This window comes from Schistocerca serialis, chromosome 3 (assembly GCF_023864345.2).
Source record: "Schistocerca serialis cubense isolate TAMUIC-IGC-003099 chromosome 3, iqSchSeri2.2, whole genome shotgun sequence".
Lineage (NCBI taxonomy): Eukaryota > Metazoa > Arthropoda > Insecta > Orthoptera > Acrididae > Schistocerca > Schistocerca serialis.
Window position 1 is genome coordinate 170,852,896 of NC_064640.1, and position 15,768 is coordinate 170,868,663.

The 15,768-nt window shown below is 37.6% G+C and overlaps 1 protein-coding gene across 1 annotated transcript in view; it reads right to left on the minus strand.

The window, feature by feature from the left end:
- LOC126471562 (uncharacterized) overlaps positions 1-11,065 on the minus strand; it is a 50,350-nt gene extending 39,285 nt beyond the window's left edge. Inside the window, exon 1 of the mRNA XM_050099791.1 lies at positions 10,970-11,065. Within this exon, the coding sequence (XP_049955748.1) occupies positions 10,970-11,036 (67 nt within the window). The 5' untranslated portion in view covers positions 11,037-11,065. The remainder of the gene's footprint in view (positions 1-10,969) is intronic.
- Between the last annotated feature and the right edge of the window lie 4,703 nt (positions 11,066-15,768).

Below are 15,768 nucleotides of genomic sequence, written 5' to 3' on the forward strand. Positions count from 1 at the left end.
TTGGTGCTTCCTGAGATAGATCATGGAAAGCTTAAATAAACAATTACTTGTAAGCTGTGATTCCTATGTAGCTAAAGTTCACACAGTTTGGTGCCACTGTTAACAGGTTAGTGAAAAAGGAGGCAGGGATATCAGTCATTATTAAAGCTCATGAAAAGAAAGATGACAGGAAATATCTAAATATTACCATCCAATTTACTTTTTCTAAATATTTTAAGAGGGTAAGGTACACTTAACAACTCTCATATTAAATCACAGTTTTGTTAAGTTGCAGACAGGCACAACTAAAAGACACTTACAGCTTCTGGCCACAGTCTTCATCAGCAAAAGAAAATCACACACCATTCAGACATGCAAACAAGCACATCTCATGCACATATGACTGCCAACTAGGGTAGCTTGGGCCAGAATGCAACTGTCATGTGGGATGCAAGCAGCAATCTGAAGGGTCACAGGGAAGGGATAGTAGTGTCTGGGTGGTGGGAGAGATGAACACTGTCTGGTGGAGTGTGCAGGGACTAGAATGCCAACACGTGCAGTGCCAAGAGGCTAGGGGCAGGGAGGAGTGAAAAGGGAGAGGAGTGGGGAAAGATGGGTGGGTGCACTAGCAGAGGGTGGCATTCAAAGAGAGTGGGAGACGAGAATGGGGAGGAGTTGATAGGACAGAGGGGGTGGAAACTATTGGCTGGAGGGTTTGGGGACAGTGTGTTACTGTAGGTTGAGGTGGGGAAAACTACAAGAGCGGAAAATGTGTTGTCAGGATAACTCCCATCTGCACAGTTCAGAAAAGTTGGTGGTGTAGGGGAGGATTCAGATGGCTTGGGTAGTGAAGAAGCCATTGAAATCAAGAATGTTATGTTCAGCTGCATGTTGTACCATCGGGTGGTCTACTTTGCTCTTGGCCACAGTTTCATGGTGGCCATTCATCCTCGTGGACAGCTGCACACACTGCCAGCAGCGTTAATCTTGTCCACCACCCGTACCCTCCCTGGCCCACCACACTGCTTCTTGCCTTCCACGTGATAGTTGCTTTCTGGCCCGAACTGCCAGAGTTGGTGGTTGTGTTAGAATTGTGTGTGTTTTCTTGTGTGTATGAAGGGTGTTTCTCTTTTGCTGAAGAATGCTGTGGCCAAAAGCTTTATGTATGTGTCTTAATTGTGACTGTCTGGAACTTAACATGTCTTCTTTACAGTAAGCAGCGATCTATGTGTTCCTACACTGTTGATATTCCTACCTGAATTTTTCATTGTTTGATCTGAATAACATTTAATTTAAAAAAAAATGCAAACTGTAGTGATGAAAATTTTTGTTGTTGCTGTTAGTGGGAAAAAAAAAGTTGTGACAGTGGAGAAATCACAGAGGCATTTCCACAACACTCAATTTTGGGCCCTATCCTATCATTTCCTGTATGTGTGAATGACCTTCCACTTATCACACATCAAAAAGAGCTCATGTTTACTGCACAGGGCACACATGTTAGAATTCATCAGAGAAATTGTTAGCCAACAAAATACATTATTGTTCATGTTTTCCAAAGAACTAATAAGTAAGTAGTGTATCTGCAAATGAACTCTCTCTTTAATTAAGAGAAATATAGTTCTGTACAACAAATCGAACAGTAATTTCATGGTAAAAAAGAAGTCAACAAACATGGTACAATGTTCCAAATTTTTGAACTGAATATGTGGTTGAGCTTCTACAATAGCAGAGTTCAGCAGATACAAAAACCACTAACCACCCTTAAAATTAAAAAGAAATCATTGGATTCTGCAATTCTGATTGACTGCAATGAATGCTGATGAACTGTCAACATTGACAATGTTTTCTTTGGTATAGCTCAAAGCAAGAAAATAGACGTTTACCCAGTAACAAATGCTTTCTCTGATCAAGATGGACAGTTAGGATAAATAACAGTGCCTTACAGTTTGGATACTGGATAATGGAATGTAGTCGAATTAAGTCGGGTGATGCTGAGGGAATTAGATTAGGAAATGAGACACTTAAAGTAGTAAAGGAGTTCTGCTATTTGGGGAGCAAAATAACTGATGATGGTCAAAGTAGAGAGGATATAAAATGTAGACTGGCAATGGCAAGGAAAGCGTTTCTGAAGAAGAGAAATTTGTTAACATCAAGTATAGGTTTAAGTGTCAGGAAGTCGTTTCTGAAAGTATTTGTATGGAGTGTAGCCATGTATGGAAGTGAAACATGGACGATAAATAATTTAGACAAGAAGAGAATAGAAGCTTTTGAAATGTGGTGCTACAGAAGAATGCTGAAGATTAGATGGGTAGATCAAATAACTAACGGGGAGGTATTGAATAGGATTGGGTAAGAGAAGTTTGTGGCACAACTTGACTAGAAGGGATCGGTTGGTAGGACAAGTTCTGAGGCATCAAGGGATCACAAATTTAGTATTGGAGGGCAACGTGGAGGGTAAAAATCGTAGAGGGAGACCGAGAGATGAATACACTAAGCAGATTCAGAAGGATGTAGGTTGCAGTAGGTACTGGGAGATGAAGAAGCTTGTACAGGATAGAGTAGCATGGAGATCTGCATCAAACCAGCCTCAGGACTGAAGACCACCACAACAACAACAACAACAACAACAACAACAACAACAACTCCTCAGTGAAAATCTGAATAATTAATGATTCCATGACAAATGTTTTTAAGAATAGTTTACAAGAGATGACATACGATGAATGAACCACTTGCTAACATAAAACTTAATCCATTCGATGATAAATTCATATTATTTGAAAATAGCTTCGCGCATGAGCTAACCTGAAAGGGCATTAAATAGCCATATAAAAAAAACATGGATCACTAGAGGGATTAAAATATCTTGTGTAAAGAAATGGGAAAAAAACAAGTAGGGGTCTGCAGTAGTTGCACATTACAAAAACTACTCAAAATTGCTAAGAAAGATTACTGGAAAATCTTAGAACACACACAATGTCAGAAATCAGTAATTCTGACAACAGTGTTAAGGCTATATCAAATGCAGTGAAACGAGAGACAGGACAACTAGCCACAGAACAAGATAACGTTACTATGAACTGAATGGAAGGGCTATAGATGACAAGTGAAAGGTAGGAAATGAATTTAATGATCATTTCTCAAATATAATAGAAAGCACAGGGACAAAAAGTTCATGAGAAAAATCACTGCAGTACACTGAAAAACTAACTCTCATAAAGTACAACCATATGAACATATCACTGATGTCTCTTCTTGAAATCACGAAACTTAAACATTCTCTCAAAAATAAAAGCTCATCTCGTTTTGACGGTGTTTCCAATACAGTATTAAAGATTTGTTCCCATATAATTAGCCTGGTCTTATCCAAAATATGGAATGCATCACTAATTTTCCAGACAAACTGAAATATGCCATTGTTAAACCTATCTTTAAGACATGTGACGAGAGAGATGTCAACAACTAGCAACCTGTTTCACTGTTGTCATCATTTCTCAAATTTTTTTAGAGTGGTGATGTATTCTACAATAATATCTCACATTAGCAAGAATGATATCCTCAGTAATCACCATTTGTGTTTCAGAAGGGCTGCTCTACTGAGAATGACACTGATATGTTCACTCACCAATTTTACAAGCATTAAATAATAAAATAGTGCCAACTGGTATTCTCTGTGACCTATCTAAGGCACTTGACAGTGTGAATCACAGTATTCTCCTAGATAAATTGAAGCTTTATGGGACTGGTGGTATACTCAGCCAATAGATGTTATATCTAAAGAAAAGAATGCACAAACTTATACTTAGTAATCCAGTCAATAAAGTTTGGGGACATAATTCTGACTGGGGAGAAATCATGTATCGAGTTCCCAATGCTCAGGCTGAGGACCACTATTGCTCATCATATAGTGAAATGATCTTCCGTCTAATATTCAACAAGCAGACTTAGTTCTTTTTGGAGATGTCACTAGAATTGTAATGTCACATATAGAAAAAGAAGAAATGGTAAATAAAGTTCTTAAAAGTATCACTGACTGGTTGTCTGCAAATGCCCCCCCCCCCCCCCCCAATTTTAAAAAGACACAACATATTCAATTCTGTACATCTATGGGTACTACACCAACGATAAGTGTAACACATGGTGAGGAAACAATAAATAGGGTTAAAACTTCAAAATCCTTAGGCATCCATACTGACGAGAATTTAAATTGGAGAAAGCACATTTTGAAACTCTTACAACAATTTACCTCAGCCACATTTGCACTTAGAATCATTGCAAATCTTTGAGAGAGACAAATCAGTGGTTGACATATTTTGCATATTTCCATTCAATAATGTCCTATGGAATACTGTTCTGGGTAACTAATCTTTACAAAAGACCCACAAAAATGCGCTGCAGGAATAAAATGTCGCGCTCACACACAAGCAGCTTGTAGACATCTGTCTAAGGAGTTGGGCATTCTGACTAGTGCTTCAGAGTATATTTACTTCCTCCCTCACAAAGTTTGTTGTAAATAACCCACTACACTTTAAAAGCAACAATTATGGACAGAATTATAATACCAGAAGGAAAAATGACATTCATTACTCCACATTAAGATTGTCTTTAGCATAAAAAGGTGTGCACAATGCTGCAACAAAAACTTTTGACCACTTACTCAGCGATATAAAATGTCTGACATACAGCAAATTAAAATTTGAAAACAAACTGAGAAAGTTTCTCCTTGACAACTCCTACTATTCTGTAGAAGGCTTTCTGTTACTGTAATGTGCAGAAGGTAGAAATTACTACCTCAAATCTTAGAATTGTTCAGAATATAACCATACGTACAAATTAATTTGCAATGTGAATGTAAAATAACTCATTTCACATCATTATGATCTATCGTACAAAATGATCCATGGAACACGTAACTAACTAACATCAGCACACAAGACAAGACCTGACAACATGGTAAGGGCACTTTAGTCCAGACTGTCTAACACTTTTTCTATGGCTTGTTAATCAAGTCCACATTCAATGGGATTAAAAATGCTCAAAATTAGCTTGCACATATCTTGCTGCTACTCTCTGTGCACCCTCAAATTCTGAAATTGGATATGATTTGGCATGGGAGCCACACACAGTGACAAAATTAGAGGGAGACCCAACCAAGGAACAGTACTGCTCTTCCTTTTACTTTCATGAGCAGCTGTTTGGAAAATGGCACAGTTTACCTTAACACACATTTATATGTATATCCCAATACAGTCTTACTATCATATGACACACCCAGGTACTTAAACCTAGTTGACTCTGCAAGCAGTTCTCGATTCTGATCAAAATCTCTCTCGAATTGTCCGAAGAAGAAGATTACTGGCTATTTCTTTTTAACATTGATACTCATCTCACCATCACCCTCCCAGTTCTGTTGTAGCAAGCTCTTTCTGCACGTATTTTTCTATCTGCTGATTGCCGATTCCTACAATCAAACACACTAATACTGAGTGGTTATAATTAAAGTGCAGCTACTCATGGAGGTTCAGTGTGAGCTGTACTTATCGTATGGCAGTGAAACTTGGTAGATACGGTAAAGTGTTAATACAGAAACGATTTACGACGGAAAAAATTAGTTTCAATTTTGGCCATCAGCTGCAAATTTGGTGCTGTACACTGTTTTTATAATGATATGACATCCACACTATTGTTTGAGAAGCTATAACGTGAGTGAACAGAATTGCCACCAAGAAGAGAGACTGTGCATTGTTAGTGAAACTGTTTTTGTGCACCAAGAGAGTATTGCCAACTGAAAAGTTTGTGAAGAGCCCCAAAGTCATTAAATGGTTTAAAGATGATGATAACAAAATTCAAAAACCTAGGCGAGAGTGGTGTGGCACCTGGACGACGTCCCATCCCAGTGGAAGTTACTAACAAATTTACTGTTGCTATAACTGAATATGCAATAAGCACACCAGGAATTGCTAATGCTCATGTTCATGAAGTGTCACGAGAACTGTCCATCCCACAGTAAACAGTATGGAATGTTTTGCAGTCTATTTTGCACCAGTACCTGTACAAGATCCAGATCCTGTAGCATCTGAAACCTCATGACCCACAGCAACATCCTGAACTTGCTCTTTGGTTTCTGGCAGGGATCGAAGTTGGTAACATGTGACCAAGTGATATTTCATGGAGTGGGGAGGCATATTTTACACTACAGAGTGCAATGGAAACACAGGCCTGTCGCATTTAGAGGTACTGTTAAAGCCCGTGTTGTGCACAAAGAGCTGTTGTACGCGCTGTGTGTGACTGTATGAAGTCTCTCATACAATGGGTGCAATAGCTCTCACAAGCATCTTTTTCTCAGTTCATTCTTCTTTGAAGAGAATACACCCAGAGGGTCTGTCAGGTGTACCATGACTACTGCATGTTATTGAGACCTCTTTTAACAGCATGTGATTCATGTTTTGGAAGAGCGCAACTATGTGGAAACCAATGTTTTCATGTAAGACGGGACAACACCTAATGTCACAAGCCTATGGGAAGATCTGCTTAATGAAACCTTCCATCTCCTGATCTGAATCCATGTGATTTTATGGACACAGCATCTTGTTGATGTCACTGGTGCTCATACTGAACAAATTGTTTTGGCAGCTGTTAATAATAAAATCAACATTATGTGTTTCTCACTTGTTTGACCTTTTCTGGCCGTGTCCGGTTCCTAATTCATTACATATGGAACCATTTCTGTACATCTTTCTTGCATTCTCAGAGCCAAATTTGCACTCTGTGGACACACACACACACACACACACACACACACACACACACACACACACACACACACACACACACAAATAGTTGACCCAGTGCACATGCATATAGCACCTCTAACGCTATTTCCACTTTCTCTGGAATTTGTTCCTGTCAGTCACCTCCATTTTCTGCCCTATATGAAGGCCTCTACCCTGTGCCAAAATGGCACTTTCCATACGGAAGATAAAATTTATAAAAAATTTCCCACAATCAAATACTAAGTTCAACACCTTGGAAAAGTCTTTTAAGTCACATTTACAGCATCACTTCTTTTACTCTAGTGAGGAATATTTAAATGCAAGGCATGAAACATATTGTACAGATATTTAAATGTATGAAGTGAATTACTTGTAATTTTAATTACGTATTCCACCCATCTACTTTGATCCATGAAGTAAGGGTGTTGTGGTGTGTGACGTCATTACAGCACGGAGTTTGAGTTGGTTCTGTCTGTAGATGTCATCTAGTTGTGTTTGATGGCGCCCTCTCGACATTTGTTGCTGGTAAGTAATTTTTTTTTTTTTTTGGGTCTACGTTGTAATGGTTTGTGTACTGAATGTGTTTTAATTTATGTAGGGATGTTTGACTTTTTAATTTTTGAGGTGGTGGTGTTTTCGTATCAATAGTTATGATTGACCTATATAGGTCAAGGGAAATGACAGATTCCAATTTTTGTAGTTTTATATGTAGGTATTGGTGTTTTGGTATCGTCAGCTGAGGTCAAGGGAAATGTCTGATTCCAATTTCCATAGTTTTTGCTGTAGGTGTTGGTGTTTTCGTATCATCAGCTGCAGTTGACCTATGTAGGTCAAGGGAAGTGTCCGATTCCTGTAGATTTTGTAATTTTTTGTTCATCATTTTATGTGTTTTGGGTCCATGGTGTGTGTTTTTTTACTGCTATATTTAGCTTGCCCCCTCCCTAAAACCCCCAATTTCCTGCGGCTGCCCTATCAGTTTGATTGTATTTTTGGAGGGAGATGTTACTGTCTTATTTATACGTATTCTAGTGTTTGTTGCCATAGTGCCATCATAGGCGCCATATTGGAGATGCTTAGAATAACCATCTCCACCATATTGATGTCATGGGTCAAAGCAGACGGGTGGAATCTGACACTTCCGTAATACTAGAATCACTTTCATTTCTATACATCTAAAATTACTTGTCCAATATCTTACGCATAAGCTGCTTTTGAAGCTAACAGGGTACAAAACAGTAAAACAGAAAGTTCAATGTGTGGGAGTATTAATAAAAAATTAGGTCGGAAAATATTGTTTAAGTAAAATAACAATAATTCCAAACTCAAACTTCAATCAAATTTATTTGAAGGAATTATTAAACTGCAGCAGTAAAGCATGCAAATGGGCACGAAAGAGTAGTGTTGGAACCAGAGTTTCCTTTGTATGGCAAAGTGGACAGATGGTTTGAGTCACACTAGATTAAACAGGGATTCCCTGATAAGTCACCAAATACCCAGCGGATGGGAGATTTATAGGAAATCTACATTACATGCTAGCAAAAGATGAGATTTGAAAATGTGAGAAGTTAGATGATCATGTTTGGTTTGTGGGGCACTCAACTGCATGGTTATCAGCGCTTGTACAAATTCCCAACTGTTGCTCAGTCCAATCTCACCACTTTCATGAATGATGTGAGAAGTTAGAAGTGACAAGACATGGTTCAAGATTTTGAAGTGATGTGCAGTTGAGTAAGTAAGTTTTCTTTCTTTGTGTTCTGTGTGTGTGTGTGTGTGTGTGTAAATTCTTTTATTAAGTAGAAGCAGTTGTTATTCAGACATTCTTTTAATTTGTTTTTAAATACTGGTTGGCTATCAGACTTTTAATACTATTTGGTGACCAAAGATTTTTTGTGGCAGCATAATTCACCCCTTTTGGTGAACCCAGAATAATGGAGATCATTCTTTCTTCTAGTGTTGTACCTAAGCAATTTGCTATTATTTTTGAATTAGGGTGGGTTATTACCTGATTACATGCTTTTGTGCAATAAATGCCTTTCCTCTTAATGACGAATTACCCCAAAATATGACACCATATGAAAGCAGTGAATAGGCACAGTAGGCTAATTTACCGATACATCTATCACCAAAATTTGCATTAACAATAATAGCATAAGTAGCTGAACCCAAATTCTTCAACAGATCATCAATGTGTTTTCTCAAATTCAATTTCTTATGAATGTAGTCACTCTGAAATTTCGAATATTCTGCCTTAGCATCAAACTTCTCTTCAACATCTATATTTATCAACAGTGTTACGCCGTTAACTGTGCACGACTGTACATACTGTTTTTTCTCAAAATTTAGAGAGTCCATTTGCACACAACCACTTAATTTTCTCAAAGACATCATTAGAACTTCCTCAGCTAATTCTTGGTTGTTTGATGTGATTACTATACTTGTACCACCGGCAAAAAGAACTAGCTTTGCATCTTCATGAATACAGAGCAGCAAGTCAGTAATATACATTAAGAACAATAAAGGGCCCATGACTAAACCCTATGGGATACAACTACATCTACACCTACATACATACTCCGCAATCCACCATATGGTGCGTGGTGGAGGGTACCTCCTACCACAACTAGCATCTTCTCTCCCTGTTCAACTCTTGATACCTTCCCAGTTAGAGAACTATGCTGATTTTTGCAGGCTATCTGTACTGATAATTTCAACCCTCTGCATTCTTCCATTTAAATATGGCTTAAACCATTTGTGCACTGTCCCACTCATATAAAATACTTAAGCTTATCAAGAAGGATTTGATGATTCACACAGTAAAAAGCCTCCAGAGATCACAAAAGTGGTAAAACAGAGGCATTTTCCATCAAACAGGAATAGGCAGAGTGAAGTCTGTGGTTTCAAAACAAACCTTTGAGTTGATGACTGTTAAGCACAAACCAATAAAGCAAACAACATATGTTTTTGAAATTACACACTGATGTTATTGATGAAATTAAACTGCATAGCAAATAGTTTCAGCAATAAAAGTAACTGGCATCTTTGGGAACACACAATTAATTAAATATATTGTGAACATTTTAATTCACTTATGGTTTTAGGCAATTCATCTCCTCAGTAAAAGTAGTTAGAACCACGTTTGAGTTGAACCATAGGTGCTCATTAAAAGAATCATTAACAACTGCTTCACAGCATTTGTGTGCCCTATCAGCACTATAAGTCTACACACAAGTGAGGATTACAGTGACATTACTTTATGTAAAATTATCCACTGTGGAAAGTCTATATTGTATTCAACACAATCGATTTTTATCCAGGTTGCAGTGAGATACTCTCACTCAATCACTCCAATAAAACTACATATCTACTGAAAAGAAATAGTTCGCAAACTACGAAAATATGTTCCTAACGAGTTACTCTGTTCATTAAGAGCACACAAGACAATCCTATTGATTATGTTACCTGACTGATGATTATCGAATGGTACGTCATAAAACAATTCCATACCGGATCTCTAAATAATTCAGCAGCACCAATAAAACCACTTTATATTCCCTGCCTGACATCACGTTACTTTAACTTAGCGCCCTTAGCCAGTGCTTACCCAGACATCAGATACCTCAGAAATCATCAAAGTAACTGTACGTAGGAAATTTACAAGGTTGCCAAAATAATGGAAAACACCACCTTTGAATAGTTGTACTGATGCTGTAACACTACGTCCGACGGTTTACTCATGAAACAACGATGAATCTTTGTAGTAACACTGTTTAACAGTATTCCACGATTGAGATAGTACTAAATCCCGACGATAATTAAGGACTAACTCGGAAACTGCCCAAATCACATGAAACAATTTATTCACTTATCAGTGACGAGTCTTTCCAACCAGGTTTCCACTGAGCAAATGTATTAAAAATCGATTACTTCGTTGTGTAACCCACCGGTTACATATTTTTAAGCATAGAATATTAATAGCAACCAAATATAAAACCACGCGGAGAATTTCTGGAGATGTAAAAACGCTTTCCGCTGTAGTTAACAGTTCTGTATGTACGCAGGAGGAAAGAAAAACAGTTAAGTTCAGATGTTCGTTGTTGGTACTTAATTTCTGCCACCTAACTTGAGAACCTACAATACTAAACAAGCCTTTAAATGGATTGTAAAATGAGCACTTACACCTAAAATAAACTTATCTTAGGAAGTGAAATTCTACTTACAGGTTCCCCGTACAAACAAAGATGTTATACATTGGAAAACAATAAACCAATGTCTATACGATTTCATTTTCTGCCACACCCGCCGTTGACAAGCTGCTCTCTGTCATAACAATAACTCAACCAAAGATATCTACAAAACATTTCGCTTCGTACACGAAGACAATCTCTGGTTGGTGAAACAAGGAACGGGAAACTAAGAATTGTGAATTGTGATTTATTAATCTCATAACGTACATAATACAAATCATTTGATTCAGGTACAGGAGGCATGTCAAAATTCCAGTAAAAGTTCACCATAAATACAGAAGAGCTGATGTTAACGAACAGCACCCTAACAATATTAATACAATTTTGTTATATGCACATACAATAAAATCTAACACTTAATTACCTGTTGCTCAAATTACCATTTCATCCTCTAGGAATTCTTCTATTGAATAGAAGCATCACTTCCACAGAATCCAATATACCCTCGTTTTAAAATTTCTGGCTTCATATTAAATATGTTTTTGTCCCTTAACTTGTTATACATTATCATCAGCGTATACTGTGGAGTCCGTGCATATAATTTCAACTAGTGTGTGGGTATCATAAAATTATTTATAATTCTCGTGTTATATGTGTGGTTAAAATGATTCTCCTCAAATAATTTTTGTTTGCTGTGTAGGAATATTATAATTTCATGAATGTATATGAAGGGAACAGTTAGAATTTGTAGTTTCCGAAATAATGGGTGACAAGACTCTGTTTCCTGTGCAGTACACATGTACCTGACAATTTTCTTTTGCAATGTCCAGTATTCGAGATACACTACTTGAAGTTCGCCAGAAAATCACACCATATCAAATAACAGATTAAAAATAACTATGATTAGCAATTTTTCTTGTACTCAAGTCAGTGTAATTTGCTATTATTTGTATTGAAAATGCGAAACTGTAGAGTTTATTTGATAGAAAGTCAATATGCGTATTCCAGCTTAAGTCCTTGTTCACATTTAGTCCCAGGAATTTGACTGTGTCAACTTCTTTCATAAGTTGATTTTATGTTATATTTTAAGTTCCACACTTACACTCTCTTACTTCATCCTTGCGCTCGCTTATCTGGTCGCGTATGCCGTGCTCACTCTACAGCAGCTAGTGCGCAAGTACGGGATAACGCTGCGCCGACAGTGAGCTGAAATTTTCTAAGTCCGTGATAAGTTCCACACAGTGACTGACTAAGTTATCATTTGACGCAGTGTTCTGGAACAGTGCAGCTTTGTTCGTGATGCTTAGTCGTTACTATAGACGTTATATGCGTCGGCCTACTGTTTACAAAGTTACTGATATTGTGTCAAAACTACATCGTCTTAAGTTGGAGCACAAGTTATTTTGCAGGGATCGTCGTAGTTTGTAGGTTGTGTTTTGAACTTTACTGCGATTAAAAGTGGTGATGAGCAGCGTCGCAATGTTTGGATAACTGCTGTTGTACTGCATTGTTCTGATGCTAAAAAGGTTCCCAGTCTTGAGAGTTTCAACAGTCGTGATGTGATTGTGTATCGGACATTTCTGACTGGAGAGGTGTTTAACAAACATATGGATCATATATAGTATGCCTTTGGTTTTGACGACTAGGAATCGTCATAAGATAAATGTGTTGAGGGAGTTTCTGTTTGCTTTAAACGTGATTTAGACTGTAAAGAGAGCTCAAGGGCGCGCTGTTTACAAACATTACGTAACATACTGTAACATCCTCCAAGTCCAATGCTCACAGAATGTACAACACGAATTTGCCACCCACACCACCCTCAACAGAACCACATTAATACATTTGTGAACAGGTACACTATGTCATCAGGATACTGTACTGAGTACCATGGTACCCAGAGAACCCAGGGGTCCAGAGGAGCTACAAAAGAAAGCAAATCATTTCTCTGCTTTCAGCAAGATCAGTGCATTGTTTTATTAGTCTTTATCATTCAGTTACAGTAATAAAATGTTACATCACCAATAATCTTAAATCACCTTTAAACTAATAACACTCTGGTATGGTTTCCCATAATGGTATGCTACAATGAATTTTCGTAGATCAGGCTCTGAACGCGCTTTGCAGTGGAAGAGATACATAAACAGGCTAAATAGCAATCTAAACTGATGGAAGATACTGTCAAAATATCCTTGATTTATAGATCATAATACACAATAAGAAGCACAGTTTTCCTCTTAGACAAATCGATCACCAAACAAGCAATAATTGTTAACAATTAGCATAAATAACATATTTTTAATACTTTTAAATGAAGCTTTTGTGCAGATTTCTCCCCATTGGTCATTGTTTCAACAAATTATGGGCTGCTGTACGCATATCTTATTACCACCAAATAATTTTCCCTTTTGAACATAACATTTACTGTTAACCCAGTATTAACTTACAAACATTCGTATATATACAAACTCTTCCAAATTGTAGATGATAAACTACTAAATTTGCCCTTAAAATTGTGTATACTCTGTACAGAAATTCGAACATATGTATCAAACCAACAGAAATCACAATCTGTCAATCTCCATAAACAATTATGCCACTTTACACCCTACTTCCACATATGCATTTTGTAGGCCTCCTTACTCCTCTTTATTTCTTATCATTCTGCCAGTTTTTCATCCAGCTACAATCATTAACATGCACCAAAACAATTATCATCTAACACATGAAACAGTTAATAATTTTATGTGCAATCTTATGGATATTATGTTTATAGATATTGAAACGGCTCATTTATTGCCTCTTGGGTAATTGTAGCCCGTAAATTGGGCATCTGGTGTTCGCCACAGAATATCCTTTTGAATTTTATTCTTCCTTTTCTGCCCTCTTATTCGAATTTTAACCATTTCTTTCTAGAATTTATTACCATTTTGTACTTCACCCAAAAAATCTGTGCACAACACAGTATCTTTCTCCAAACGTTTCACAATAAATCAGCTCATTGTAAACTCAAATCCTATCAACATTTCTTCCATTATAGGCTTAGTTAACCCACCTGTTCCAGCTTTAATTTTTACTTCAGCGACTGGAAACATTAATAATTTCTTGTTCTTATGTCTATTTACAAAATTTTCTGAGTTGGCTAATACATTACTCCCACACTCGAGAAGTGCACATATTTTCTTGTCATGAACATCAGTATCTATGATTAGCTGTAAGTTTTTAATTTCTCCTGTCCCCAAATATTCCGCTCTTAACCAGTTGTTCTCAGCATCCCTTCCCTTCCTTCTGTATTTAATGCACATATGCACTTATGCTAAATCAGTGTCATCGTTTCCATCAAATAATTTATCAAATGTTTCCTTAGAACCCATTTCATTTTAACTCCCCTCACTACCCTAATGTTTCACATGCACACAGTTAAGGTAATAACATCTTTAACATCTTGCAGTATGACTCACAATTATTAACAGAATAATCACTCTCCTCCTTGATGTGCAATTCAGTATTAACATCAGCTCCTAAAATGAAGGGTTCCCCAGAGACCATTACTAATTTTGGGACCCACTTGCTGGGATTGCATTGTGATCAGGTGGTCAAGCATAGTGTGAGGGTGAGAGTTTCAGTTCACTCCCAGAGGCATCAGTGATACAGCACTATTTGTGATAACTTTTTTTTGCAGTGTCTACAAAGGTATAAGTATCTTCAGAACTGCAGTCAGTGGCTGGATCCGAGTGCCCATGCACCGAAGGAGTGCTGATGCCTCATCAGTGAGTTGTAACATTGCTGCTGCCAGTCAGTGACATTGTCATGTACTGTGCTTAATGAAATAGTGGAGTGAGGAAGGACCGCTTAACTAGATGTTTTGCGGTGACCTAGTACAGTTCCCACTTCAGTACTCTCAAAGGCAGCCTATTGAGCACTAAGATGGAGACTGACGACTGTGGTCCAGGATGTTGTCATGAAGACTAGGCCCTGGACAATAAGCATGAATCGAAGAAGACTGCAGTAAATGCTCATCACTTGACTAGGTGGCTGTTTGAATGCACCTCATCTGGCCAGTGTGAAAATGTAGGTCATACATGATGACCCAGTAGTGGAGGAGGTCTCTTCGCTCACCAGTCTTCTAATGCTAGATGACTCAGTTGGCAACATTAGCAGACCACGACTGTGGTGTGCATCAGATTGCCTGTCTCTTGCGGTTGAAGTCAGAAAGCAAGTAGCACGTTGGCCACGTCAATCAGCTTGTCATGGTTTCACTGAAACTTACTAAACTGACTATCATCGAGACTTGTGGTGATGATGCACTATTCCTCTAAAGCGTTTAACTCTACTCACATAGACAACAGACGTTTTATTCAGAAACTGCTCTTTAATGTTTACTGGCAGTCATTTCGATGATCTGATAAAGACGCTAATTCTTAGTCAAGAATTTTTCCGTCTTTACCTTAGGCATGTAGAGATTGATGACTAATACTCACTGACCTTCTCGATATTGCGGTAATTTAGCACGTTGTGTGAATTGTTCCTGTCGCTCCAAAGCTTTAGTATCGGTTCACTTTACTTTCTATCATACCTCCTGTACTTTTTAGCAATTTTATTAACCGATTTACAGTCTGGTCCTAATATAGGAATCGTAACATCAAAGGAGAATAGCATTTATCTACCATACACTGTATCCGAAAGTGAGAGACTTGTACCAGTATGCGCTTTAGAGGTATATGTGCAAACTATGTATTGAAAATATGTATCCTATTCTATATGTTGTTGTTAACATAATAACCCAACATTTTAGAGATTGTCCTATACATTTATTCTATTCTGCCATTAGTCTG